At 41.7% G+C, this 25526-nt stretch overlaps 2 protein-coding genes across 5 annotated transcripts; one reads left to right on the top strand and one right to left on the bottom strand.

Moving 5' to 3' along the window:
• Nucleotides 1–63: 63 nt before the first annotated feature.
• LOC130687718 (gamma-aminobutyric acid receptor alpha-like) lies at nucleotides 64–2500 on the bottom strand. Its single transcript, XM_059495110.1, has 9 exons — nucleotides 2098–2500; nucleotides 1666–2039; nucleotides 1387–1435; nucleotides 1288–1321; nucleotides 1033–1167; nucleotides 820–972; nucleotides 629–762; nucleotides 410–562; nucleotides 64–342 (listed from the first exon to the last, which is right to left on the bottom strand). Exons 2-9 carry the CDS (start codon nucleotides 1791–1793, stop codon nucleotides 64–66), a joined length of 1065 nt encoding a protein of 354 aa, XP_059351093.1. The 5' UTR covers nucleotides 1794–2039; nucleotides 2098–2500.
• LOC130687691 (synaptotagmin-4-like) lies at nucleotides 444–22634 on the top strand. Of its 4 annotated transcripts, XM_059495097.1 has the most exons (12): nucleotides 444–585; nucleotides 10011–10272; nucleotides 11381–11592; nucleotides 11675–12021; nucleotides 15043–15414; nucleotides 16547–17276; nucleotides 17965–18245; nucleotides 19126–19387; nucleotides 19445–19593; nucleotides 19661–20719; nucleotides 20788–21262; nucleotides 21328–22634. In XM_059495097.1, exons 4-10 carry the CDS (start codon nucleotides 11698–11700, stop codon nucleotides 19823–19825), a joined length of 2283 nt encoding a protein of 760 aa, XP_059351080.1. In that variant the 5' UTR covers nucleotides 444–585; nucleotides 10011–10272; nucleotides 11381–11592; nucleotides 11675–11697; the 3' UTR covers nucleotides 19826–20719; nucleotides 20788–21262; nucleotides 21328–22634. The 4 variants fall into 4 exon arrangements, with proteins under 4 accessions (XP_059351080.1, XP_057366847.1, XP_059351081.1 ...); XM_057510864.1 differs by lacking the exon at nucleotides 11381–11592; XM_059495098.1 differs by lacking the exons at nucleotides 444–585; nucleotides 10011–10272; nucleotides 11381–11592; nucleotides 11675–12021 and adding an exon at nucleotides 13288–13326.
• Nucleotides 22635–25526: the final 2892 nt, after the last annotated feature.

Genomic DNA, 25526 nt, shown 5'->3' with positions numbered 1-25526 from the left:
TATACCTCTTCGATTTCGAAAAAAATGTACACTGTACTTCGACACCTTTTGGACTAGTCAACTTTACTCTGAAGCTGGCGTGGCGTAGGTGTACCAGTAGAACAAATTTATGGCTATGAAAAGAGCAGGGAAGAAAATGCGGGAAATTTGATCTATTTTGGAGACGGAATTCATCGCCCTGCCGTCCCACTGCTGAGTCCTTCTTTGATTTCTCCTTCCGGGTCGTTGGGATGGAGTAGAACATTCATCTGGCTGGATCTGCACAACGGCCGTCTCTTCTTCTTTAATACTGCGTAGGTGGCTTTCCACACTGAATACCTCTCTTGGATGCACCTGTTTAGTCTTGGTCAAATTGTTATGATCTTGCCCATTTCATCTCTCTTATATCCGTCCCGCAGTCATGTCCTACCTTTCGAGCTACTACGGGCGATGGAGTAGGCGGTGTTGCAGGGAAAACTTCGTCAGAATTATCCAGTTGCTCGTCGTCATCGTCGTCGGTAGCCATTTGAGAAAAGTAGAGTTCTCCGAAGCCGTATTTAGTGAAGTAATGAACAAAGGCGAACTACAGGCAGGCAAACGAGAAAGGTGAGTCACACATCCAATCTGCCTCGTTTTCAATAACACGTACCTGAATAATGGTTGCGAATATGAACCCAAATGATAGAAAAAAGAAGTGATCCAGAGCCGTAGGATAGGTCACTTTTGGTAGATTGGCTCTCGCTTCTAATACCAGGAAAGTCATTGTCAAAATAGTAGTGACACCTTGAGCCAGAAGTCGGTTATTGAATGTCATTGAGTGGCGACGCTTTGTTTACATACCGAGACTGACACGATCGGCCGTTGCTTCTCGATTTAGCCAGAACGAAACCCAGGATAGAACGACGAGCAGGATGCAGGGTCCGTACACTTGAATTAGAAAACTTCCCATGTGGCGATGGAGGTGGAAGCGCACAGAAATCATTGAATGATTGCCTTTGGTTCGAAAAGTTAAAATAGTCTTTGCCAGAAATTTTTTTTTGATTATTGCGATACCGTGTTTGAATCTGATGGTGTAGTTTGAAACGGGCGTGGAAACTAGGTCAAACTGGGACATTTTCATGCCGGACGCGATCACGATCTGACGATCTTGGTTCCAGCGGTAAATTGCATCCGATTGAGTGTAGGCAACTTATTGGAAAAAGACAAGCGATTTTTAGATTTGTCTTTATGGGATGATCAAATGCGATACAATCGTGCGTTAACGATTGTATCCATTTCTTTTGAAATTGTTTGATAAGGAATGCTTACAGCTTCCCATGCTTAACGGGCATAATTGGACGTCCTATTTTTTGCGGGGAAAAAAATTGTAAAATTAAAGTTTTAAATTTTATTATTGAAGTTTTTTACCATTGGGAATTTACGTAATTCCATTGGACAACTAGCCTTTATCGTCAATCTAAAAGGATTGATTATAAAACATTTTTCAAAATTTGTTTTTTAAAATCTTTTAAATTTTGATTTGCTATCGTTCACCATATTGAAATCTTTAGCAAATCAATGGAAATGTCTTGTTTGCAAAGCCAACAGTTCATTTATTGTGATGATGGCCGCTTGTTGATCTGGTGATAGTGCACTTTAGTGTGCCAACAGTCCCATACTGTTGCCCACTTCAACTCTTTTGTTTACCTTGAAGAGTAGAGAATCCTGCCGTCTGGAAAGAGCCGAACCAATTTGTTTGGAGTTGTGATTGTGTGCAAGTACGAGTTTTTGCCATTGTAAAAGTAAGTGTCCGGCTTCCAGATACGGTCAAGCATCGACACGCTTAGCGACAGCTCGGCATCGGCGTTGGAGACTTGTTGGTGCGCCAGTCGAGTATCCTTCCACGTTTGGCGGAAGTAGCAGTCGAGAGAAAATGTCTAACCATTGTCGGATTGTCGGAAATCATTGCTTTTCTTTTTCAATAATTTAATAATTGCGGTGGTTTTACGCTACCATGTCGGCTTCTGAAACGGGTCCCATACTCCTCACCATAATGTCGACATCTACTATAGTTGGGGGTCCTGCCGATTAAATGAATTTTAAAAATTGAAATTGGGTCTTTAAAAACATCAGTGAAACCTCCTATGTCAGGTCTCAAGTGGTGATTGTAATCGTCCAGTAATCTATCAAGTAACAGTGAAACGTTGTGACGAGTTTTGACGTGTCTGATGAAAGAAGATCCCACGCCCGTTGAGGAATTAGACGAGCCGAGATGTTGCGATGCCACGTTGCAGCACCTATCGTTATTATCAAGTCATCCCGGCCGTCCCAAGAAATAAAAAACAAATCCAGTTGAGTTATCGGTTCTTTGCATCCAATTCCATTGATAGTTTAATAAGCGACTGCGTTATCCCATCGCTGTATAAATAGAAAGGAAGTTAAGCATGGCGAAAGGGATTTGGAAAAGCTTCTCGGTTCCAAATCTCTTTTTGCCAATGCGCTGGGTCCTCAGCCGATCTAGAATCCACAATCGTCTTATTTGCAGTAGAAAACTAATTTCTAGACTTTTGTTCCACATAAAATTATCTTTCACGTGCATCTATTTTATATCTCGTAGAAACCAATTTTTTGCTACTTCCAAAATGACGTCCGAGTGACGTGAAACGATCTATTACAACGTCATAGTGATTTATGTTTGTTGTAAAAGAAAGTGATGTATCGCCGCATCGTTTATTTTGTTCGAACAAAACAAGGGCCCACCTCATTGATAGTAGAAAAAGTAGATCGAAGATCAGAGGAAACTTGATGGTGTACTTGTTTTTATCTGACATGTTGAGACGCGTTGACAAAGACAGTCCTCTCCAATCGCCTGCTTTTCAATCCCGTCTGCTAGCCCCCTAAAAAAGCGACCTATGAGCCAATGAGACATGCAAATAGATTGGAAATGGGAGGTTGTAACATATCCCCAGTAGAAAAGAATAGAGACTTCAGTCTGCCTCTTTTGCCGTATTGTTGCGAATGAAAAGATGTCAATGTTACCCGGTTCGCTGCGTTCGATTTTCCCTTTTGTTCCAGCCGTCCCTGCCAACAGCCATCCAACTATTGTTGTGAAAAGAAAGCTTATACAGAGCGTCATTGAAATCTTTGCATGTCTCAAGTTATCGAGATTCTCGTGAATCTATCGGTTAACTCGGGATGCTTCCGTTTGGCTGTTAGGGTATTTTGGTTTGCATAATAGTTCATTTACGTTCCATTGATATCTTAGACGTTCTTTTTCATCTTACGTAGGTCTTAATGACACTTGCCTATCCAATTGTTTTATTTGCATTCTGGCTGGGACGTTGATCTTTTGAAGCTCGCATACTGAATTTGTTACACTGTATAATGTGGACAAGCACAGCCAAATAACGAGCCCAGTTTCCGCTTTTGTGATGGTCCAAACGGACAACACATTTTTGTGACGCAAGAAGGGTGAAAGAAAACGATGCTGCAATCTTCTTCTTTCACGCCACACTAGTTTATAGATATGTTGACAGGATCGCCCCAGATTGTTTTGATATTTCATTATTTGGATTCTTTTTATCAGAAAGTAGAGCACAAAATCAAATTGGTACATCACCATTTCAATCAACTGAAACTAAAGTTTGCTTCGATATTTTGGCTTTGCCTAGAAAAACAATTTGCAGTTGCGTTGTCTAAACTTATCGTGTCTAAACCTATCAATGGCGGTAACTTCTTTTTTCAAGTTGCAAGTCAAATTGATGGCACACACAAATCGTGCAGTCCCGGTCGTGCTTTATCTATTCTTTAGTATTTATCTGCATCGTTGAAATCAAAATGAATCCAATTCGTTTTTTGATATATAGCAACATTGGACAAAATCACGAACGCGCTATGCTAACTGATAACTTACCCTAACGGACGTTGTCACTTGATATATTTGCTCGTACTGGGTTGCCGCTTGATTGCACAGGGTTAAAATCACACAGTTCCAATACCTAAAAGAAACAGTTCTCCTTCATGGGACTATTTGCGGAGAGATTTGAACGTTTACGGGACCTGCTTCGACTGTTCGAAAGCGATCCGTGATTCTTGATGATTATATTCCTCCTAGCACACGACCTCTTGACTCTTTTGTACCGTTTCTCTGTTACGCGTGAGCATGCGCCCCGCCAGCGTTCATCCATTTCTTTTTCACCCTCCAATCTTTCTCCTAACTGGTGAACTCTAAATGGTTCATCATCTGGTAGCCAATACCGCACGAGATGTTGATCTAAAACAGAAAGAAACAATTCGAAAGCATGATAGGATGCGTTTTGGGACGCAAATAGAGTTGTCCCTACCTGGTGATATGATCAATTCGGTATTGTTTCTAGGTTGCTATTACCTAGTGAACTTTGATCTTTTCTTTATGTTTCACATTTGTGGGGATTTCCGTTCGATGGAAGTTCGTTGAAACATCTTCTTTTGAAGCTCTTTGTGCTCGTGCCATCTTTTTTCGTCTGGACGAGTTTGTTGGTGGGTTAGATAAAAGCTCAAAGTATAAGACGATGTGCCGGTACTTAATCACAGTCAAAGATTCTAGCTGCTCTCGAAATCCTCAGATACGACAATGATGATGAGACTCGGGGGCTGCAACGACAGCCATCAACGTGTCACCGATATGGTGTCAGGATATTTCCCATTTTATTTTTATTTTATGAACAGCTGATTGAATGACTGCCGCTTTTACAGCGCAGAGGGGTGGGTTGGAGCTCAACGAAGGGTGCCGTGTGGTACGATGCACGCTGCTTAGTCCCGGGCTTTTTAACAACACCGCAACCGTTTCGCGTGTGCGCATCATCCGCTCGGATTATGTTACGGGTTTCCCCCTTTTTTTTATTCGAATACAAAAACGCAACATCCGACTTTAGTCATCTGGAAGATATGCACAATATACTCTTGTTATATTTCCTTGAATGTGGCATGCATCAATCTTGCGGAAAAGCTGTCTGCATCACGACAATGAGTTCTATATACCGTACACCGTGATTTGGATGTGCTCAAAGAAAACGTCTGCGTCTTTTGTATCGTTTGAAGATGACGCTAAGAATATAGGAAATCCTTTAGCTAGATTTTAAATCAGCACTAACCTAATAAACCAAAACGCCAATATGTAAATGCATTCGTATTGACTTTAGGTATTTTACATTTTTTCAATATTTTTTGAACGCCAAACTCCCCCATTGTTCAATTTTCTGCGTTGAGAATTTCGTTGAGATTGCGATTTTTGATGGAGGCCAGAAGAACGCATCGGGCCGATGGTGAATGTTTTGTGCGCCGAGATAGCCGTCAGTCCGTAGTCAGCGGTATTTTCTTGAAAATTCAGCAATTGCATCATAATAATAATGCGCGGGTGAAGCGAGGGTACGTGGGAAATGGCCAGCATTTGTTAAGACTCCGCTGGACGATCGATTTGTACCATCAAGCGCCTCCTTGTGATTGGCCATTCTTGTCGCCTCTCATCGGCATTGCCAACCCATACAAAAATTTGATGGCCATCTGATTTGACCATCTCCATGACAGTTTTGCTATTTTTTTTTTCTGCTAATCAATCAATTCGTGATTTGTGTGTCTTTGCACCTCGGGAATGCTGATTATTCATTTCTTACGCCGTTGATTAACTCGTCTTCACATTTTTCAAAGGGATAAAGCTCCATCCGTCAGCTGATGGAATTTTCTTCTTTTGTTATTGGCCGTCATTTGAAACAAACAAATAGGCAAGACAGCTCATTCTTCTCGACTTCCGTTTCCTCTTTCTACGTTGCGAACGAGTATATCATTTCCGATAAATGAACCAATGCCAAACGGCAACGCTCTTTAACCTTCTTATTCATTTTGATGTGTTGGCGTCTCTGTGGCCTTTGCATTCATCGTCATCTACCGTGATTGACGGTACCCAATCACGGCAGTATTTTTCCCGTTACCGCCCTTTTTTGTTTTTGAAATTCTCAAGTCTTACCTCTACTGCCTTCGTCAATTAACTTTGGCACATCGACTGATTGAATCCGAGATAACCGAGTTGACATCTTTCTTACGTCACTAGGGTGACGGTCTCTTTACCGGACACGCCCGCACGTAATTTCTAGATGGACGCTTTGAATGGTCCAGTGAGTCGGTGAGGCGGGCTTCGCTGACAGTCTCTTACCTTGTTACAAAGTACAAAGCAAACTCTTTGATTTTTTTTTTTTTTAATTCAATGGTAGCGTTGGGCAAGTTTTGCGATTTTTTTCGAACGTTTTTATTTAACGTATAATTTTATAATGTGACGCAAGAATTCACAAATGGACATAGTAATGGAAGGCATCGTAAAAAAGAAATGTTTATTGGCTGTTTGGCACTTAAACTTTGTCATAGTGTTTGAAACTGTACATTCTTAGCGAAAAAAATTGGATATGGGAAAGAATGGCTAGTCTGGATAAAGTTTCAGCAGCCAGTATTTTGAAGCTGATCTAGCCAAAGCTCTTTTTGACAGTTGTTTTCTTGAAAAAAGATTATTTGTCAGGGGATGGGTCGCGTGATTGAATCCTCACATCAAAAGAGCATATCCCTTAATCCACTGGATCAGTAGCGTGATTGCATTGCCCGTCCTTTAAAATTTTAATAGTATCAATCAAAAAATCATGTTGTCCATGCTCGCCCAGCTTGAATTATTCAGGAATTGCATTTAAATCTATTCAGTTGTTCTATTTTGTTTAAAGAAGAACTTTTTTTTAAATGCGTGAAACATGGAGGTAGTGCTCAGTTCTATGGTTAGTCGCTAGATGGCAGGGAATTTCCCGCACGATCCCGCAATGAAATTGAAAATCGTTTTGCCGCCACTCCTTTTTGCTTTTATTGTGGTACTTGACGCTCATTGCTTCCCGAATTTGTGTTTTCGCGAGAAAGGTTTGAAATGTAACAGCTATTGATCGTCTAGGTTTCACCATTGAACATTATTACATCGGGATTGGTCGTAATGAAATCGTGAAGCTCGTTGTGAACGACTATCCAAGTAGTTCCAGTAAATGCCCGATAGTAAATGTCCGTTGCCTAGGTTACGATAAGCTCTCGTGCACCATTTTAGGCGTTTCTTTTTATTTTTCAATGTTCTTTATAAATAGTCACCTACAGGGACGTGATGTTTGGCTGTTGTTGGGTTGAACGCGATAGACGTCATAGAAGCACCAAAGCCTGAGGGACTACTTTATTATGGCACATTTACTCTGCACACGCGTGACGCAGTTATTTTTGCATTAAAATGTTTCGCCTTTCTTTTTTCTTTTTTATTAAAAGGGGAAAAAAATGTCGTTTGAGAACCAATCGATCTGAAGAGCGTTCGCTCGCTTGTGTTTTATTTTTCGGAAACCAGACTCACCTAACAAAGTAGTTATTGAACGCTTCGTGTGTCCTTTAAATTGATAAGGTATGCATCAAATTACAGTTGGCCACGGCATGTGACGTACCCACGAATTGCTGGCTCAGATAATCAGCAAAAAATCCAATATTTACGAGGACCCAGTCCTTGACGTGTAGAATGATTGGTTCTCTGCTATCGAACTTTTGTTTTTTGGCCTATCTGTCATGTTCTCTCTTTTTCTTGCCTTTCTCGTATGCGCCGGTCGCTGACCGGTGACGAGAAAGTAGAATCAATCGCATCTGCTTCGTTTTTTCCACTTCCAGTTATAAAAAGCCGTCTCGTGTACGGTATCCTAGGAAACGTGTTGTCGCGCACAAAATCTTGCACGCTTCACCAAACCAAAAAATGTTGGCGGCTTTTGTTGGTACAGTTTGACAGAAAGGCAACTTGATTTTTAAAACAAAAAGGAAAACAGTTTTCTTTTGATATCCATCGTTAGTGATACCTCTTGTAATCATGAAATATTCGTAATTACCATCGTTATTTTTCGTGTACCCAAAGGCCTGTGAAGTTCTTTACGTGACCCCGTACTTCTTTCGACACAGTTGCATGCTTATTTTTAATTGAATCGAACGAATAGGCGGTCGTTGTAGGTCGAAACTGTATGGCTTTAAATTCCGATTGCGCCATTGTGCATATTCTGCAAGCGGAGTTAAATATCGAGAAGCCAGTCTACAGACACGTGATGTCGGAGTTCGTCCACCGTGACATTGTTGCTTACATGGGCCGGAACTAAACGGTCTACTCTATAGTGTAATTGTTTTTTTTATTTTACACGGTAAAAACAACCGTGCATTATTGCTGATGCCCGGCCACCTCCCGGCGCTTGTTGTTTTCAATGTCCCTTCTCCTTTCCTCGACCAATTGTAATTCAATTACGTAGTTTAACTAGCTGCCGTGCTGAGCAGGAAATAAGTTTCGCATGATTGTCACACAGAGTAACACGCAATTGATGAGTACAAAGTCAACGACCCTTAGGAAAACAAGTTACTAGAAAGACATCGATTTTTTGAGTATACGGGTCGATCCCGTCTTGCATTATGAAGGGGTGATTGGGTACACATCGTATTCCTTAGCTTGTGAAAATGATAGCCATCACACGATCGGTTTCGATTTCAGTTAATGTACGTGAAAGATGAAAAGGGCACAGGTGCCTGGGAATCGGTTAGGGCAATTCAATGGGACTAATGCGGATGAAATTCGAATAAAATTTTGAATGCGAGGAGATGAAGAAAATGAATTTATATTTATGATTTATGTTCATATCTTTCTACATGCCGCCTGTTTCCCTATACCGACCATATCGGATTGGGAACGAGAGATCTTTATATTGGACGGGTGTCTTGGAGCTTTACTCGTGACGGCAGGTCCCCTGGATCGATAGGACTGTTGATTTACGTGTATGCAATGGGGACGAAGCGTCCAGTTGAATGAAAAAAAGGCCGCATTTCAGGGGGAATGAGCAGTCGATTTTTTTTGACGGGGGAAAAAGAAAAATGTTTTTGTTTTCTTGTCCATTAAATACGTTTGTATTCTCTGCGCCCGAGCTTTTTCATGGCGCCGCTAGCGTCTTTGCCAAAGGAAAGGTCACCCCGTCCACCCTTGTTCCATTAACGTTGGCGTCTGTAATTCTAGCGCTCGGCTTGTATGCCTGTCGTCTTCTGGCACTCATCCGTGCGTGATGCGATCGATTTGCCAGTCAATCAAATAGCAACGATCCGAGCGCTTGAGGTGTTGTTTCAAGTGAATTTTTATTGCACTTTATTGCCATTGATAAGAATTTTTTTTTTCCCGCAAATTTTTTAAATATCTAAAAAAAAAAAAAAAAAAAAAAAAACATAAAATAAATGCAACCGATGAACTTCGAAGGGGTAGAAAAATTAACGACCGGAGATGAAAGAGCGCTAACATGAAAACACTTTCACGAGGAAATCTATGATCACGGGGCAATTCGAGAAGAAAATAGAAGCTAGAAAAAAAAATGTTACGTAGATATGAGAACACGTCCAGCCGACGTCTCGTTGCGATGGGAACGTTCACTTTATCCGTGCACAGCTTAGACGACCGTAGACTAATATGTAAATTCTGAGAGAATTGTGTATCCGTCTGGCCAGGAGCGGCCAAAAAGCAATTCCTCGGTTATACAAACGCCTACGCTGGAGATTTCGCACACACATGTGGTCTACCGCTATTTTTATCATGTTCAAAAAGAAAATAAAAATCAATATTGCCGTCTATTTAAGGCCGCGTCTACCAAGCCACATAACAAATGATAGCAACTAAAAAAATGACAATGGAAAATGAAGTTAGTTGCACGCGCTTCATTATAGGAAAGGTCATTCGGCATGTTTTAAGGCACACACACAAAAAGAGTATACACCTAATGTTTAGTTGCTGATTGTAAGCCATATGGCAGGTAAAAGTCTATGGTGCATACGGGCCATCAAAGGCAAATGATGAGAAAAGACGAAGTTTATTGACATCAGAGTATTGGGTCTGGAAAAGTTGGCGACATGAAAGAAAACAAGACGACACTTTGCACTGCGCACGCAGAGATCTTTCCCTTACATTCGTTTTCTTTAAAATACAATTTCTTTTTCTTTTTTTTTTTTAGTGAAGCGGAGACGTTGACGACGCCGCTACGGGTACCATGTGTTGAACGCCGGGCTACCAATCCCCTTTCTTTCTTTCTCACCAGTAGCCGTGAGTATGATGATGAGCCTCCGCGGAGCTCCTCGCAGTATCGCCTCATCTGTGGCCACAGCAACATCATCATCACCGTTCGTCCTTTAATCGAAATAACTGGAGGCGGGTTGCAGCTGTTTGATTTGTTATCGACGTGGGAGGAAATAGCTCATCAATCTAGAGACAAAGAAGTAAGTGTTTTCAGTTTCTGTGCGCTTCTCTAAGCCGATTCATAGAATTCACGGTTGATGCGTCGTGATTCTTTTAAAGTACATTCCGTTTCGCGGAGGATATAGACGCGTGTCTCGTTAGTTTTTTAATTGGTTGCCAGGGATAGGAATTCGTTTTTAATTAATCTAGGTTTTTGGGTTCCAATTTTTCAGTTTCACCAGTCGTTTGAGTCAAGTGGGTTTGATTGTCTGGATACGCGAAACAGACAAGATGTGCTCAGTTTGAATAGGGCATTCATTAACTTCCTATTCAAATTTTGCATTTGAATTAAGGATGAGGAAAAACATGACTGTTTATTGCAGCCTTCAGGTTGTCGCATAAATTGAACATCCACTTGACTTATTCTTTCTACCTTAGCAACGTGTCATTTTCTTCAATCTTCATTCAGGCATTAAATCGGCTTTCACATGGCCCCGATTTACTCACTCGAGGCAATGCAATTCTTGTCGGCTTGAGCCGAACAGATGTCATTTTCGCAATCGGATTAACGACGTAGGTGTCCATCGTGCATTGCTCATTTAATCATCTTATACTTGGGCATCTTTAATTAAATGAAACTCTGATACTCCAAGATGAAAAATATCCATGGCCTAGATTTACCCCCCGCCATATTATTTCCTTTTAACATTTTGCAGCGAAACCTCTTTACAGATAGAGGATGGTCGTAGCCCTGGCCCACTAGCAATAATATAAAAGCATGCAATGAAAGCGAGCTTTCAGCGGTCCGACCTTTTCGAATCAATTTGCAGTTTTAGTGAAAAGAAGAAAAAAAACCCTGTGCGACCTAAAGGATATCCCAACCAGTCAAATCCCACTAAAAGGGAGCAATAGCATCGCCTTTATGTTGAGCTTTCCTCGTCCCTTGGTTACGGTTGACGTAATCAACTGGGTATTTTTTGTGGACATTGCCAATCGTCTTCGTAAACACCTACATCGTAGAGAAACACGTCCTTGGGCTCGTTATTATTTCTGATTTACCTCACTAATAATAAAAAGCCTTAACGAACTTTGCTCTACTTTTACTTCATTTGGTGGCCATTGTGTTCTCTTTTCATTACTGGAGTCTAGGGAGCGCAAAAAGTATTAGAACTTGCTGCATTGCTCGTCGATGAGTGGCGAGTTTCTCTCCAATGAATGACCGTTGTGTTGTTGCCCGAGAGACGGTGAAGGTTTCTCCCGCTAAGAGAACGAGAACTTCAACGACGAAAGTTGTCCAGGCGAGCAGCTAAATCCCATCATTTATTTCGGGCAGTTGAAAATCTGAGCGGTTTGAATAATTTGTAAGTTGAAGAGATGACTGGAAATGCGATGCTAAAGCGAAAAGTAATCTTGGCAGTGATTCCCTTTTTGTTATTTACAAAGGCAACGAGACAAGCTGCGCCGTCATGCCCACAGCGGCGGTTTTGGGTGCGGCCGTGGGCGTAGGAGGAGCTTTATTCCTGACGCTCACTTTGTTGATCTACCGTTACCATGCCGCGCAGAAAAAAGAAGCAGCCGATAACCATTATCCGTATCATCATGGCGGCAAGGGTGTCGGCTATAGCAGTCTAAGCAACAGTTGGTCAACACGGGACAGCTGGGCGCCACCGGCCTCTTCGACGCCATCCTACAAGGCGACCAGCTGTTTATTGGAAGAGGATCATGGCGCCTATAATGGTAGACGTCGTCCGCTCCCCAAACTCTATCTTCCCCTTACCACTCACCATCAGGTACGCCATAGTTCTTTATCCGTTTTTAAGTATTGCTTTTAAGACGAGTGGCCTGCTATGCGCGTTTGAAATTTGGCGGGTCGGTTCCGTGAATCACTTGTAATGTCTACCGCTAGATGGCTCTAGATTAGGGGTTTCGTGAGGAAAATCCCTTCACGGAAACCAACGTTCTATTTTATTTTAAATAGTAGTTTTATCACGCCTTTAAAAAAAAAATCTTTCCATGTTTATTATACATTGAAACCACTAAGTCCTAATGGACGACAGGAAAGACTCCAATATCAGAGAAAACGGTCTTTAATATTTATTTTCTTGTTGATTACGTTGAACCATTGGATCTCGACTTTTTTTCTCCCCTCTATTTCATGGAGTGTCAAACGTCGTATGGTTCGTTCGGCTTGAACAGCCGCCATTGCGTCTTATGTTGCTACAATCAGCGTTTCCTTTCTATTAGAGCGATCGATTTCTTTGGTTAAGCAGAAACTTTCCGGATTTCTTCTAGAATTCATGACACAAACAAGCGACTCTTTTGCGTTAATGGCCTCTAGTTCTTAACATGTTTTTCTTCTCGTTACATGTTAAGAAAATGATGGTAAAACAAAGATCAATAGGCTTCCGTACCCCCCAGGATTACTGATCATCATTGATGTTTTGCAACCCTTTTCTTCATTCAACGTTTTCCTGCATTTGATATTTGAATTTCCGTCGTTCTAACTCGAGAACACTTGGCGGATGCTCAAATCCGGTGGATTGGTTGATTTCGTTTCGCAAGAGGAAAAATAATAGTTAGTCCAATACGTACTGCCGATTGCATTACAACAAGATCGATTTTTACGTGGGACTAATTAAATGAAATCGTCGTTTTAATTGTGAAGTCGTCCTCTTGTTCAGTTCTACTGCCACTTCTTTTGTTAGGTGTTGTCTCAGTGTATCGATAGCATTGTTAGTGTTTCTTAATGAGTGTAGCCGTATAGTATGAAAATCTGATCTCCTCATGACCTCCTGTATTGAAACCAGTTTTCTGGCGCATTGCTAATAAGTATTGTTTTACACTGACGTACCTGATATCTTCTGGGTATAGATTGAATCGAGGCCAACCAATACTAGAAGAGTGCCTTTCGTTTAACCCGTATTGACGTTCGAATTTAAAGCGAAAAAGATATTCCCGTTGAATTGCCAAACTTGACCTTTTGCAAATCGTATGCAATCCTGAAGTTTGCGCTTTTATCCTTAATAGGCGGGCCTTTTAAATCTTCACAAAATTGGCGTGTAGTTTTCAAAATGTATGCGGATCAAGTCTATTGCGTAACGATTGAATTTGGACGCATTGAACTTGGTGGAGTTGTGGGATCTTGAAATTTCAAATTCGTACAACATTTCGATAATTTTCACTTCAACCAGTGCACCACGACTTTCCCAAATCAATGCACTCTGCATAATTCGATTGCGAATCGTCTATTTTGGAAAAAAGAAATACTCGGGATCTTCATCGATGAAAGAGGGTGGGATGTCGATTTCGTTTACTGAAAAAAAAAAAGGCCGTACTAAAACGGAAACGGAACCAACTCGTAGCAAAAATGTAATTTTATTCAGTTATGATGGCTGTTGCAAAAAGAAAAAGAATCTTTTAAAATTACGGATCTCACACGTCGTAGATTTCTATCACCTGTCGCCAAGGGAAGACGTACATTTTCTTAAAGTAGATAACTATGAATCTATTCAATCAAATTCTTCCTTCCTGGCTGTTGAAAATGCCAGTGGCGTTGAAAGTTGCCATCGCCAGTGAAATTCAATTATCCGTGTCCGTTGTTTTTATTAACGCATATTAGACATTGACCGAATCCTTTCTGCGTGACACGGCCAGTCGATGTAGCTCGATTTTCCTGCGCTTGTAATGTCAAACAGATGGACTCTGTCTTTGCAGTCACGAAATATCGATTGCCACATGTCCTTACAAACACGGAAGAATCCAATTCAGACGATGGGAAAACAACAGGCACTTCCTTATACAAATAGGACTGTTGCTATCTCGTTCTCTTTTATTGCGCATTTCAATCGATTGTAGCCAACAAAACATTTAAGGCATATGCTCACTTGTTGATTGAATGCTCGTTCATTTTTTATTGTATTCCCGTTCGTGTAGACCAATGGATATACTTAATCACGATTACCTGAACTTCGTAAACTGTAGGATCACTTCATTCTGCCCTTGATTTTTGAGTCTCTCTTTTTTTATGGTAACAAAAAGCGACATCTAACAGATTCGAATTAGTATTGCGACGCACAAGTGGAAAGAGGAGTAGCGCAAATGCTGACGTCAGCTAGGAGAGAACCTGTTGAATAAATCCGTCCTCAACACGTCGGCGCGATCTCGTCCTTTAGCTTTACTTGCCAAAGAACATCTATGTGGTCCCGATGTCTACGGGGTCGATCAGGTCAGTCTTGCCAGTCTTCACCAACCTGTCTGTTCTACATCCCCTTTGGCAACGGCGCCCTTTTTATTTGTAATGCTGTGTGTCACGCGCTGATTGAATTTCGTACCGAAGCACAGTTGCAACATCACGGAGCGTAGGGTAAGTGTTGCATTGGGTGGGCGTAATTGATTGATTCGCCCAGTAGGCGGTTTGGCGGAATAAATCTGTAATTTATTGCCATGCCTATGATTTCGTTTCTTGTGCATTACGGGGGGCGCAGCAGCAACACGGTGCGCATTGATATACAAGATAAATTTGGCCGCTAGTCGAGTTATTGATTCACGTCTTTCCTAGCTGGCGGTCTGCTATTATCGAGCGAAGGGATACATTTTTTTTTATATATTACCGTTTCTTTCGTAATGTTGTACCCGTTGGTTGTAACAGATGAAAAGACGGTGGTCTCATAGTTCTTTCAAAGAAAAAGAACAATAATCTTCCGCATCCTCATTTTTCAATGAAATTCCATCGATTTTCCTAGAACGTCTCTTGTTTCCTATGACGTAAAAAGTCTGCAGAAGAATTTACGTTTATTTCTTTTCTTGTAAAGGGTTTCGAGACGGCGAATCATCCGATTCAACCTCCGGCTCCTTCGCTGCCTCCATTTCAACAGTGGTCTCCTAACGAGTCGCCATTTTCCATACCGACAACTATGTCGAGTTCGAGCGGTGGTGGGACTCGTAACAGCAACGTGGTTCCAACATCGACGGCCAACAGCAGTAAGAGATCATCTCCGTTGAACTATTTCAGCCTAGACATTCCGGCAAGTTTATTGGGTTCGACGGGCACGACAAGCAATACGTCGCTTCCGCATCAATCTTGTTCGTTGCCCTTTGTCGCCCGGCTAGTGCGCACTCCTTCAACCTCTTCTTCGACGTCCGGCTACGGTGCAGGAGATTCACCTCATCACGATTTCCAACAGGTGATGATTTAAATCAAAGTATTACATCGTTTCCATTATATCCGCTTTTTAATTAAAAGCACTTCTCTATTGAGTGGCTACGTTCCTTTTCGGAGGTCGCCATTATTATTTTCTTTGGCAAAAAAACAAACCTTTCTTCCTTTGAAAATGGGTTTTGTTTTATACAAAAGCCCGGCCGCGTTTTCTCATCCGCCCCATCAAAGAAAAACAAATTATCGCCATAGAACATCTTTAGATGCCATCAGCTTATGCGATGCCTGTTGAAAGGCTTTTCATTCTAGAATAGCGGAAAGGAAAAGAAAGGGCTACTCCGTTGCTGAGCGTGCTCGCAAGCGAGTTAAGAGCTTGCTCTAGTATTAGCACGTCACGTAGAGAGAGATCTTGTTTGGTTGCCGTTGGTTACCTACTATTGGCGTGTCAGATTGCGCTCGGTCCCTCATCAATGTCTTTGCCTTTAGAGTAAGACACGATCTAGTGTGAAAGTTTGTCTTCTTAAAGATGGAAAGAAAAAAAGAACGTGGGGAAATTTTGTTCGTGAGTATCAAAGTATTAGACGCGTACGCCACCGTGTATAACGTAAGCGCATTCGCGAAGCAGATCCAAACTTTCGGCCATCGATCGCATCTTTCCCAAAAAAAAAAGACGTGCGTCGCTTTGGCTTGAATGCGTGGTAAACTCTTAGGCTCCCATGAACTGACAAGCATCGCAATCCAACAGCTGTTAGATTAACAGGATCCCGCCACGTGCGGTACTAACCTGCAATTATCCGAAATACGTGAGCTTTATTGCTGGAGACATTCTTGCCAGCCCCATTGTCTATTTTGTGTGGTATTTTTCTCCAGTTTAATCTCCTCGCCCTTTTTTTTTAACGCATTGTTGTAGACTAAAAAAGAATCTATTCAATTTATTTATATGCTACGAAAAATCGATAAAATGCGTCTCTCATCTGAGTGGAGGCATATTAGAGTTCAAGGCGTTCCAAGAATTTTTGTTCACATCGCATTTGTAGATGGAGAACTGCTAGGTGTCTAAGCAATCAATGCCGTGTGTACCTTCATTAATTTTATCTCTGAATGTCGTACTATTCGTTCGATTAAACTTAAACTTTGCCTTAATTATAATCCCGAAACAGGGCCGTTCTGAGAGTTTGCAAAGTCAACGTTCTCCGTCTCCATCATGTCGTCACCGTTTGGCTTCGAATCCGACACCTTTGTTTGGAGGAGGATCGGCAGGATCATCCGGGGGGCACATCCATGTGAGCAGTAACAATTTGAATTTGACACCGTATCCAAGTCCGTTGGTGAGTCCGACGCCTTCGTTTTCATCGCTTCTTAATTCTTTGGCGTCCGTCACTTCATCGGCGTGCAATTCACCCGTTCCGGCCACTACAACGACGCCGGCCTCGCCATTGGTCAGACGCAACCGATCGCCAATGCTCTGCTCTTTGAACAAGATGAATTCGGTTCAATCATCGTCGTCGACTACGTCCAACCAGAGCCAAGGATCAACGACGTCGTTGTGCTGCCTAGCAATGACGTCAACTTCGACTCCGTTCGGAGCACTTCAGCCGGAACTCTACAAACGCGAAACGTCCATTCATGTCGGATTGCCGGCCGATGATCAAGATCATTCGGATCATTCAACCAACGAATCGTCTTTATCAGACCATATTCAATCGAATCATCAACAGTTAAACAGCAGTGCGGGACCCGTTTCGATTACGGCTGCATCGGCGGCAGCTCCTCAGAAAGCCAGTGGAGCGGCAAGCGTCCGTAGTAACAGCAACATTCCTCTCGGACGGATCCATTTCCGCCTGTCTTACGATTTCGACAAATCGGATTTACTCGTCCATCTCATCGAAGGTACCACTCCTTACGCTTACACATGCCTTTTACCTTTTAAGGATTACAGGCCATTAAAATTTTTTAACGAAAATCCTAGTGGTGATGGTTGTTCTTGACACAGAATAAACGATTAGGATACGCTTGTTGTTATAGGATCCTAAAAGAAAAAAGGGGGGACCCATTTTGTTTTCAGTAGATCCTTCCGACCGAGTTCGCAATCGATCGATGCTCGTGAGATGTAAACAATCCATTTCTTTTTTCTTTTTTTATGTGCTTTCTACGTTTCGTTGAGTTTGTTTGTGCAACTGGTAACAAACCCAATGAAACAAGTGTTTGATGACGGAAGTAGCAAGACGATCAAGTCTTTTTCTTTATTTGTTCTCTTGAAAATCTTGGTAGTTTTCTTTGTGTGTATCTCCCACCGTTCACAGGTTTTATCGATCGTCTTTTTTTTCCTGCTTCAAGTATTTTTCTTTTCCTTTTCATCGTTCTCTCTTTTATCAACATTCACGTGGGCTAGCGGAGCGGGAAACAAAGACTCGCATTCGGCTTATTATTGCCAATCCATTTTGACTGCTAGTCAATCTCACAAATGACACTCGATCCTCTTCATTAATATTTCATCCTTCCAATCCCAAACCAGATTTTTATTTTATTGTGATGGTGAATATTTAATTAATAATGATGCTTATTAATCATGAAATAGCTTGTGACTTATCGCTGACGATGGCCAGTTTTACGGATGGAAGCGGATCGACTTCGTCGTCCGGCGGTAGTTGCAGCAGCACCAGTGGCATGGCCGCCGGATCGAGCAGCAATCCACGAGAAGCGCATGTCCGCCTCCTTTTGCAACCAGAAGTGGATCAACGGCGTAGACAATCTGCACGTTGCCTGCGAATGGGAACCGACACGCAGTGCTTCTTCGATGAACGCTTCAAATTTCCCGTGTCACACGATCACCTTGCCGATAAGACGCTCCGATTCCAGGTAACAGCCCTCCCCAAGTGCTTTAGCTTTCCTATTTTACGTGCATTGTCGTTACGAGGCCTTTGAGCGACGCTTCATCAAAAATAGAGGAAGACGTCGCCAAGGGAATTTTATTCCTTCGCTTCCCCGTGACTGGTGGCCACATAGTCTCAACTAGTTGTCGAGTTTCCCTCGTTGCAAATAATTCCGTTTCTCGGGAACTAGCGTCTCAAAAAGTTGGTGCAAATCGGCTAAGGCTGCGGATCGATACATCCGCATATTGAAGCCCTTCTTATGCATGCAGGTGGATCACACCTGTGAAATGCGTTGCCTGTTCAGTTTGATGACGTCGTTTCATTCACTGTATGTCAATGTCAAAAACGTGAGCAACAAATCGAGTGTTGCAACATGTTACCAAGGCGTTGCCCTGCACGACGTTTACCCGTTTTGACGTACCCGTATGACTTCGTTTAGCCGTGTCCATTCCTTTCGGGGTCCCTTTATAGAGTAAACGATGTTGCGTGAGTGCACGCCCTAGCTACTAATGAGGCGATGTCGCTTGTTACTCGACCGTCGGTCTTCAAAGACGCTGATCATTTTGGCAGCAGGTTATAGTGCGTGTAATACGTTTATTAAGGAAACGCTGTCTACCGTTTAAGAAAATGAGTCAGCAGTTAGCGAACAGTCGTACACTGTCTTCTTGATTGAGTTGATTACGTGTTTTCAGGTTGATCGTTAAAATCGTAGGTCGTCCCGCGACACTTTCGGTCCGCAATTCAAGATGTAATTAAAACGCAATCACGGGAACCTATCAATCATTTGGTCGGAAACAGCTGCTCACGAAGACCTAGATGTGATGATTGAACTGACGCTCACCCACGCCTTTTTTTTCCTTTTCCAGATATGCGAGTACGATCGATTTTCAAGACCGTGTGTCGTCGGAGACTTGCATTTCTCGCTGGCAGATCGCGAAAATGTATTTGGGAGCAACAACACTGGGCCGGGGGTCGACATTTGGGCGGATGTAATGCGTAACACGTTGCCGGACGAGAGCCGACCGCAGCTACTCATCTCGCTCAGTTATCTGCCGTCGGCCGAACGACTCACCGTCGTCGTGCTCAAAGCCAAGAACTTGGTCGTGCCGGCCAGCAAAGAAAACATCGGTAAATAAAGCTTAATTATTTTTTTATTGATTTAATCTGACATGTATTGTTTCACAGATCCACTGGTGAAGCTCTACCTGATGGTGAACGGTAAACGGCTGAAGAAGAAGAAGACTGAATGTCGCAAAGGCACTTGCCATCCAGTCTGGAACCAAGCGCTGACATTTACTCTACCTTCGACCAAATTGCACAGTTGCACACTTGAGGTGAAGATGCAAAATAAGAGTTCTTTTATTTTCCAATAATTCGTTTACATTTTGATTGGCTTTACAGATATCGGTGGTGGACCACGGCAGCGAACGGGGTGGCAAAAGCGCCCAATTGGGCTGCTTGGCCCTCGGTCCCGATCAGAATCCGACATCACCTGAACGCCAACATTGGCAGGATATGGCCCACAATGTCAGAAAATCCATCGCCATGTGGCATTTTCTGCATTGAAACACAAAATTAAACCCGCCAAAAGAAACATCACACAATTACACAACACCTTCACACAAAACGAAAGATATAAATTCCATTTAATTTATTTTCAGATTTTTTTTTTTTATAGAGGAACTCTTTTGCATTCAATTACGTGTTTCATTTTCACATTTAGAAAACAATTCACGTTTACGTACAAATATTATATTCTAATTTCGATGTCTGTCGTGTCGTGCATGCCGTGCACTTCCATCAACTTGGATGTCCGTTGACCTTAAAATTCAATGTCAATCCATCTCCTATCTCAACTATTTATTCAAGTAAAGCTTTTTCACTACATGCTATATAAAAAATTTAACAAAAATTCTTTATATAGACGTGATTTTTTGGGGTTTTTTAGTCAATATGCGTTATTGAGTTTACTCTATGTCATTCCGTTGTTTGGTACATGTCATACAAACACACACAAAAAGCTTACAAGAAAAAAACCTTGGAAATTTTGATTTGATACGAAATCACATGCCATTTTTTCCCCTTTCTGTTTATCATGGAACAAAATATATATGTCTGAAATTATCATCTTATCAGGAAAAACGGAAGCGACGTTTCTGGTTTGTTAAATTCTGTTTTCCGTTTCACATGTTTGGTGGGTATTGCCTGCGGAAACCGCTGCCTTTCGAAGAGATTACAAGAAAATAGCAAGTACAGAATCAAGTTCAACGTATTCCCTGGAAGCCAAAAACTCGTGCAGACGTATTCGATCGATTGGTTAACAACAAGATGACATCTCAGACCGCGCTTCTGTTATATGGCTTGCTCTGCTGGACGACCCTGGTCTTCTGCAGCGAGGATTGCAATCAATCACTGGGATTTCCTGTTGAATACGGATGCAAGTGCTCCGTTTCAAACAAGGTATATATATTTAATAGATTTTAGATATTCGATTAATAACACACATTTTTTTTCTCTGGTGAAAACAGACGGGGCTCCAGCTCAAAGATTGTATTAAGGAAGATCTGAGACTGGACGTATCCAAACTATATCAATTGACACCTCTCAAGAACATGATATCAATCAGTAATTGTACTGGACTAATCTTGTGCAACGACGAAGAGGATATTGTCTTGAATGATTTACGAGAAGTTAGCTTGGTTGTGAGTAATGTTAAGAGCCTAACAGTCAACGAAAGCACATTTGATCGAATAGTCATCAACATCGTCTTCCACAACATTCCAAATTTGAGTCTTGCTGGCAGAAGCTTCTCGAGTTGTTGGGGCACGGCTTGGATGTTGAACAGCCCCGTACCAGCATCAGTACAACAGGCTTTCAGCAGCGGTGATATTACCGTCTATAAAGATACGGATTCTTTATTCACAATTCATGCCGGACCGAAAATGACTCCACGTCAAAGGGTCAGACTAGTTTACCAACTCGCCGGTGAAGTGAATGAACTGAGTATGTATTTCTATTATTATTATTCCATCTTGTATCATAATTTGGTATGCGTTTGTTTACAACAGAAACTACGATTTATGCCGTATTGGCACTACTCGGAGCTATCGTTCTAACACTGGTCGGTTTGACTATTGTTGTGGCCAGAATGGCAAACCCAACAACAAGTGTTGTTCCATTACCTGATGTTGTTCCCGCTCCTCTGAGTGTACCCTGCCGGACAAGAACTAAGAATCCTGTCACTAAAGTGTCAAGGATTTCAAGAACATTTCTAGGCAAAGGAAACACTGGAAGGAAGGCCTCTCCGAACACAGGAAAGTACCATATGAAAAATCCGCGGCCTCCGATTCCACCACCGGTTTATCCCTTTGAATCCTGTTGAACGTCACGCTCACTCACCTCTATTCACGACAGCCATCTAGCGGCCGGAATTCCTCTTTCTCCCGTCAAACGATCCCGAAATATGTTTTCTGCCATTCAGGTAACTCCAGAAATGCGAAAGCTTCCAATCATTTTATTTTAAAAACTACTTAAATTTTTTTTTTTTTTTTATGTATCCAATTACTAGCACTTGTTTGAGGCCCTCTACGTGTTCTAATTTTTCTATAGGTTATATGTTAACGAGAGGCAATTGCTAACGATTTATGGCTCTTCTGGGCTTATTACTTTTACATTCATTCTTGGTTTTGAACTCGTCCGTCAGTCCCATTCTATCCCTAGACGTAATTTGAACTGGGTTACTGTCGTTCAGTTGTCAACGTCCGGATGTCTTTAAAATGTAATAGGAAAGGTATTTTTCATTTCATATTCTTAGGGGTTCCCCATTAACATTAAGGTCACGCTATGATTTCACTACCCCCTTTGATGTCTTTTGAGCTTTACACCTGCACCACAGCTGGTGGTATCTTATGGGACTATGGCCGTGTTTCCCATAAGGAAGGTGATTTATCGTCCAGATGGGGCTATAATAAACTCTCACCTTGTTATAGTTCATCATTGGGTCACATCTTTTTCTACATAGCTCGTTCACACGAAGCTGTTTGCACACCAATTCCCGACTGTGTCAGACAGAAGCCCTTGTATACAAATACCAATATTAATATCCATCGTGTGTCTAGTTGGAAAACGTGATTCCAACTCCGGGAACACGGCTCATATTTGGGTGTAACAACAACTTTTTCCTCCAGTTAGTTTCACCCCTGACACAAAGGCTATTCAATTTCTGTTTTTCTTTCTTTTCATTCTTTTAAATGCATCTGTATATATTATCGCGTGAGCCCGTTTTTCTTTTCTGTTTTTCACCCTCTGGGTTTCATGCCTACAGCGGGACTGTTCCCTTTTTGCGTTTTCAATAAACTTTTTGATTCGTTCTGCTGCTGGGTCTATCAAACACATTTTTATGTGCTTGTGTGTGTGTGTGTGTGTACATAACAGAGTGTATTTTTTAAAAGGCTGAATCATCCGACAAGCGCGGTCAAAAGCTCGTTTTTTATGGACTGATTAAATGGATCTTGCATGTATGTACATAAAGAAGCCAATATAACAACGGCAATGGCAACAACGAGAAAAAGAAGCCGCTCTCTCGACGTAAAGTTAACAAAAAAGAAGGTCGTTTTGGAATATTTAATAGCACAAATAAAATATCATTTCGTCAACCATTCATGCACAGAGATATTTTATAGGCCGTTATCAAAAATAATAATTACCGTTTTTCGTTTAATACCTTTTTCTTTTTCCTATTGCCTAGTCGGGAATCTTTGAAGAAAAACAACAAAAAAAAAGTTATGCCAATATTCCAGTACTGTCGATTCAAAGAAGGGAATGAGATATACGAGACAGGAGTAGAAGAAAGCATAACAGATGGAATTCCGTCAATGCGTATAAATCACCGAGAATGTCCACGTTTATGTATGACTAAACCCGCGTGATAGTTTGCTGCCAAATAGCAGTGCCCTATGCGGATCCACCTTTTAGAAAGTTGTTTATCAATATCAACGGCGAGTCTTGTACATATATGTTCACGTCAAAATCGAAGGTATAATCTGTCTATCGATCCAGCACTGCTATTCGAAAGGTATAGCACGTACGTACATGGAAACCATCGTGTAATTGAATTGCATACGACTGCCCATGTATAAAGTTGGTGCACTCGATGACGTCAGACGCCATTATTCACATATACGTACACAGTACGTTTAGCAGCACAGTCCATGCTCTCTTTGTGGAGAACTGAAGCTCGGCAGAGATGTGAAGCAAGAAGAAAGGAGCATATAGATTTATGAAACTTAATGAACAGTCGGAAAGAGAGACGAAGCCATTAATGTACTGATATCTCCGTGACCTCTCAGGCGTCGTTTATTTCCAAGGGAAGATCTCATCCGTCAACGGCCCAGACTCGCATCAGCAGTCACGAATTCATCACGTCTTCTGCTGCCTAAATCCCAGAGGGATATCCCATCCATGTTCTGCCCTTTTTCTTTCGTCGTCTGATGATGCGTTTCCTACTTCGTGTTTTTGTTCAGACGTTTGCTTTAGATTCGTTTTTGTTTGTTGACTGCTGGACATTCGAACCGAGTAAATAAGCTAGGGTATATTTTCTAGAGTTTACTATATTTACACAACATAGACACAGCAGAAGGCACTCTGCCTAAGAGAGTCGATGGAGATTTATATACATATAATTTGTCTGTTCGGTGAGTGCACTTTTTTGTCTCTGTCCATTCTCTCGAGACCCTGGGACTCGTGTGCACGACAGATGCTGGACGTTATATTGCACCACAGAAAAAACAAAAATGCCTTGCTTTTATTAGTAGTCGCCATCTATGATGTCGTATCCTGCATGCCATGACGTGCCTTATTAACAGTATATCTAATACCATTTCTTTTTAAAATTAAATTGCTAGCATGGCGACGGCTCGACATTGATTTCGTGTCTATTGCACGTGTTGAGGGATCGTTCATCTTGATTTCTCTTCTCTGACTATTTCATTACAGACACTCGTCGGTGTGTGTGTCATTATTCTTTCATCTTTTTTTTTTCTTCCTCTGGCGTTCGCGGGCACTTGTGGATGACTGATGGTTCATGGTTCGTGTGCCACGGCTACATTGTTGTGACTACTTTTCGCTCTTGATGGTGATGGATGATGTAGACCACAACCCACACCCGTAATCCAACATTTTTAAACTTTTAGATAATTGTTATGATAACAATTGCCAAGTAAAGAAGAAAAAAATTAATTAATAATCAGCTTCTGGAAAATGGCAAATGTTAACAGAAATTACAGAGTAGTGCAACTGCAAATTGATGAAAATTAAATAATCCGTCTGCTTCACTTCCCTTTTGGAGGGAAATAGGGATCAAACTGAAACTTGGGGTTCGTCGGACATGATTTAGCTTCATGCTCGGATGGTGAGTCATATCAGTAATTATTCAACCTAGTGTAAAACTACAAAGCATCGTACTTTGTTAATAGGCATTTTGTCCCTGAATATGGTCATGTGTGTGGTTCATACCACGTGTTACGGAAGCCAACTTTTAGTTTGCCCCACAATCGCGGCCTCTTCAAAGCAAAAAGTTTGCCCTATAGTAAGTTGAGCTTTAAGCTCAGGAATAACTTTTTTTTTATTACTACAGACTTTTCTCCTAAATCCTTTGAGTCTATACGGGTGTGATGAGGCTCATTATACAGCTAATCAAAGTTGCCAGAAGGTACAGCATGGGTAGTCATACAGTGATAGAACCCGGTAAGTTCTGTGATCTGCCCTGTGTGTGATGAAGTTTCATGATTTCCCAACAGGATGAACCCGCTCCTTAGCCTGATTTGGATTGCCATGAGCATCCTATCTCAGAGATGGGAGGACGAAAAGTCGTTATGCCCGCGAATACTTTATACGACCGCCGTAGAAAGAAGAACGTGTACCGTAATATTTCAAGTCTCACTTCCGAGCTTGAACAGTTAAGCCTCGAGGGCTTCGAAAGTGAATGCCTCATGATGGCCAAGCATTTCAACGGGTAAAACAGGAAAACTCGGCAGTGAAGCTTTATTCGGGGTGAGATATAAAAACGCGTGAGAATGATCGCCTTTCACCGTAAAACTTGACGACTGTTGTTATTAATGTCACTACAGCACTATCTTTCTTTCACAGATTAGAGCTGATCTTGAAGCAGAGGAAGAAAGGTAAAGATAAAGTTATATTGAGTCTTTTTTAGATTCTTGGACAACAAAAAATCGAGTTATTCTTCATTCCCTAGTTACGACCCATTTGT

The sequence above is a fragment of the Daphnia carinata genome, chromosome 4 (assembly GCF_022539665.2).
Source record: "Daphnia carinata strain CSIRO-1 chromosome 4, CSIRO_AGI_Dcar_HiC_V3, whole genome shotgun sequence".
In the NCBI taxonomy this organism is placed as follows: Eukaryota; Metazoa; Arthropoda; class Branchiopoda; order Diplostraca; family Daphniidae; genus Daphnia; species Daphnia carinata.
Note: the sequence above shows the minus strand (reverse complement) of the source record. Positions and strands in the feature narration are given on the sequence as shown.

What these genes read in the sequence shown, in the direction of transcription:
- LOC130687718 (XM_059495110.1), bottom strand. Translation starts at nt 1,793, where the DNA reads ATGCTTGACCGTATCTGGAAGCCGGACACTTACTTTTACAATGGCAAA. An exon ending in AGGATTCTCTACTCTTCAAG is followed by an intron (nt 1,436 to 1,665) that starts GTAAACAAAAGA and finishes CAATCCTTTTAG; the next exon opens with ATTGACGATAAAGGCTAGTT. An exon ending in AATTACGTAAATTCCCAATG is followed by an intron (nt 1,322 to 1,386) that starts GTAAAAAACTTC and finishes CGCAAAAAATAG; the next exon opens with GACGTCCAATTATGCCCGTT.
- LOC130687691 (XM_057510864.1), top strand. Translation starts at nt 11,698, where the DNA reads ATGCCCACAGCGGCGGTTTTGGGTGCGGCCGTGGGCGTAGGAGGAGCT. An exon ending in CTCATCACGATTTCCAACAG is followed by an intron (nt 15,415 to 16,546) that starts GTGATGATTTAA and finishes ATCCCGAAACAG; the next exon opens with GGCCGTTCTGAGAGTTTGCA. An exon ending in ATAAGACGCTCCGATTCCAG is followed by an intron (nt 18,246 to 19,125) that starts GTAACAGCCCTC and finishes TTCCTTTTCCAG; the next exon opens with ATATGCGAGTACGATCGATT.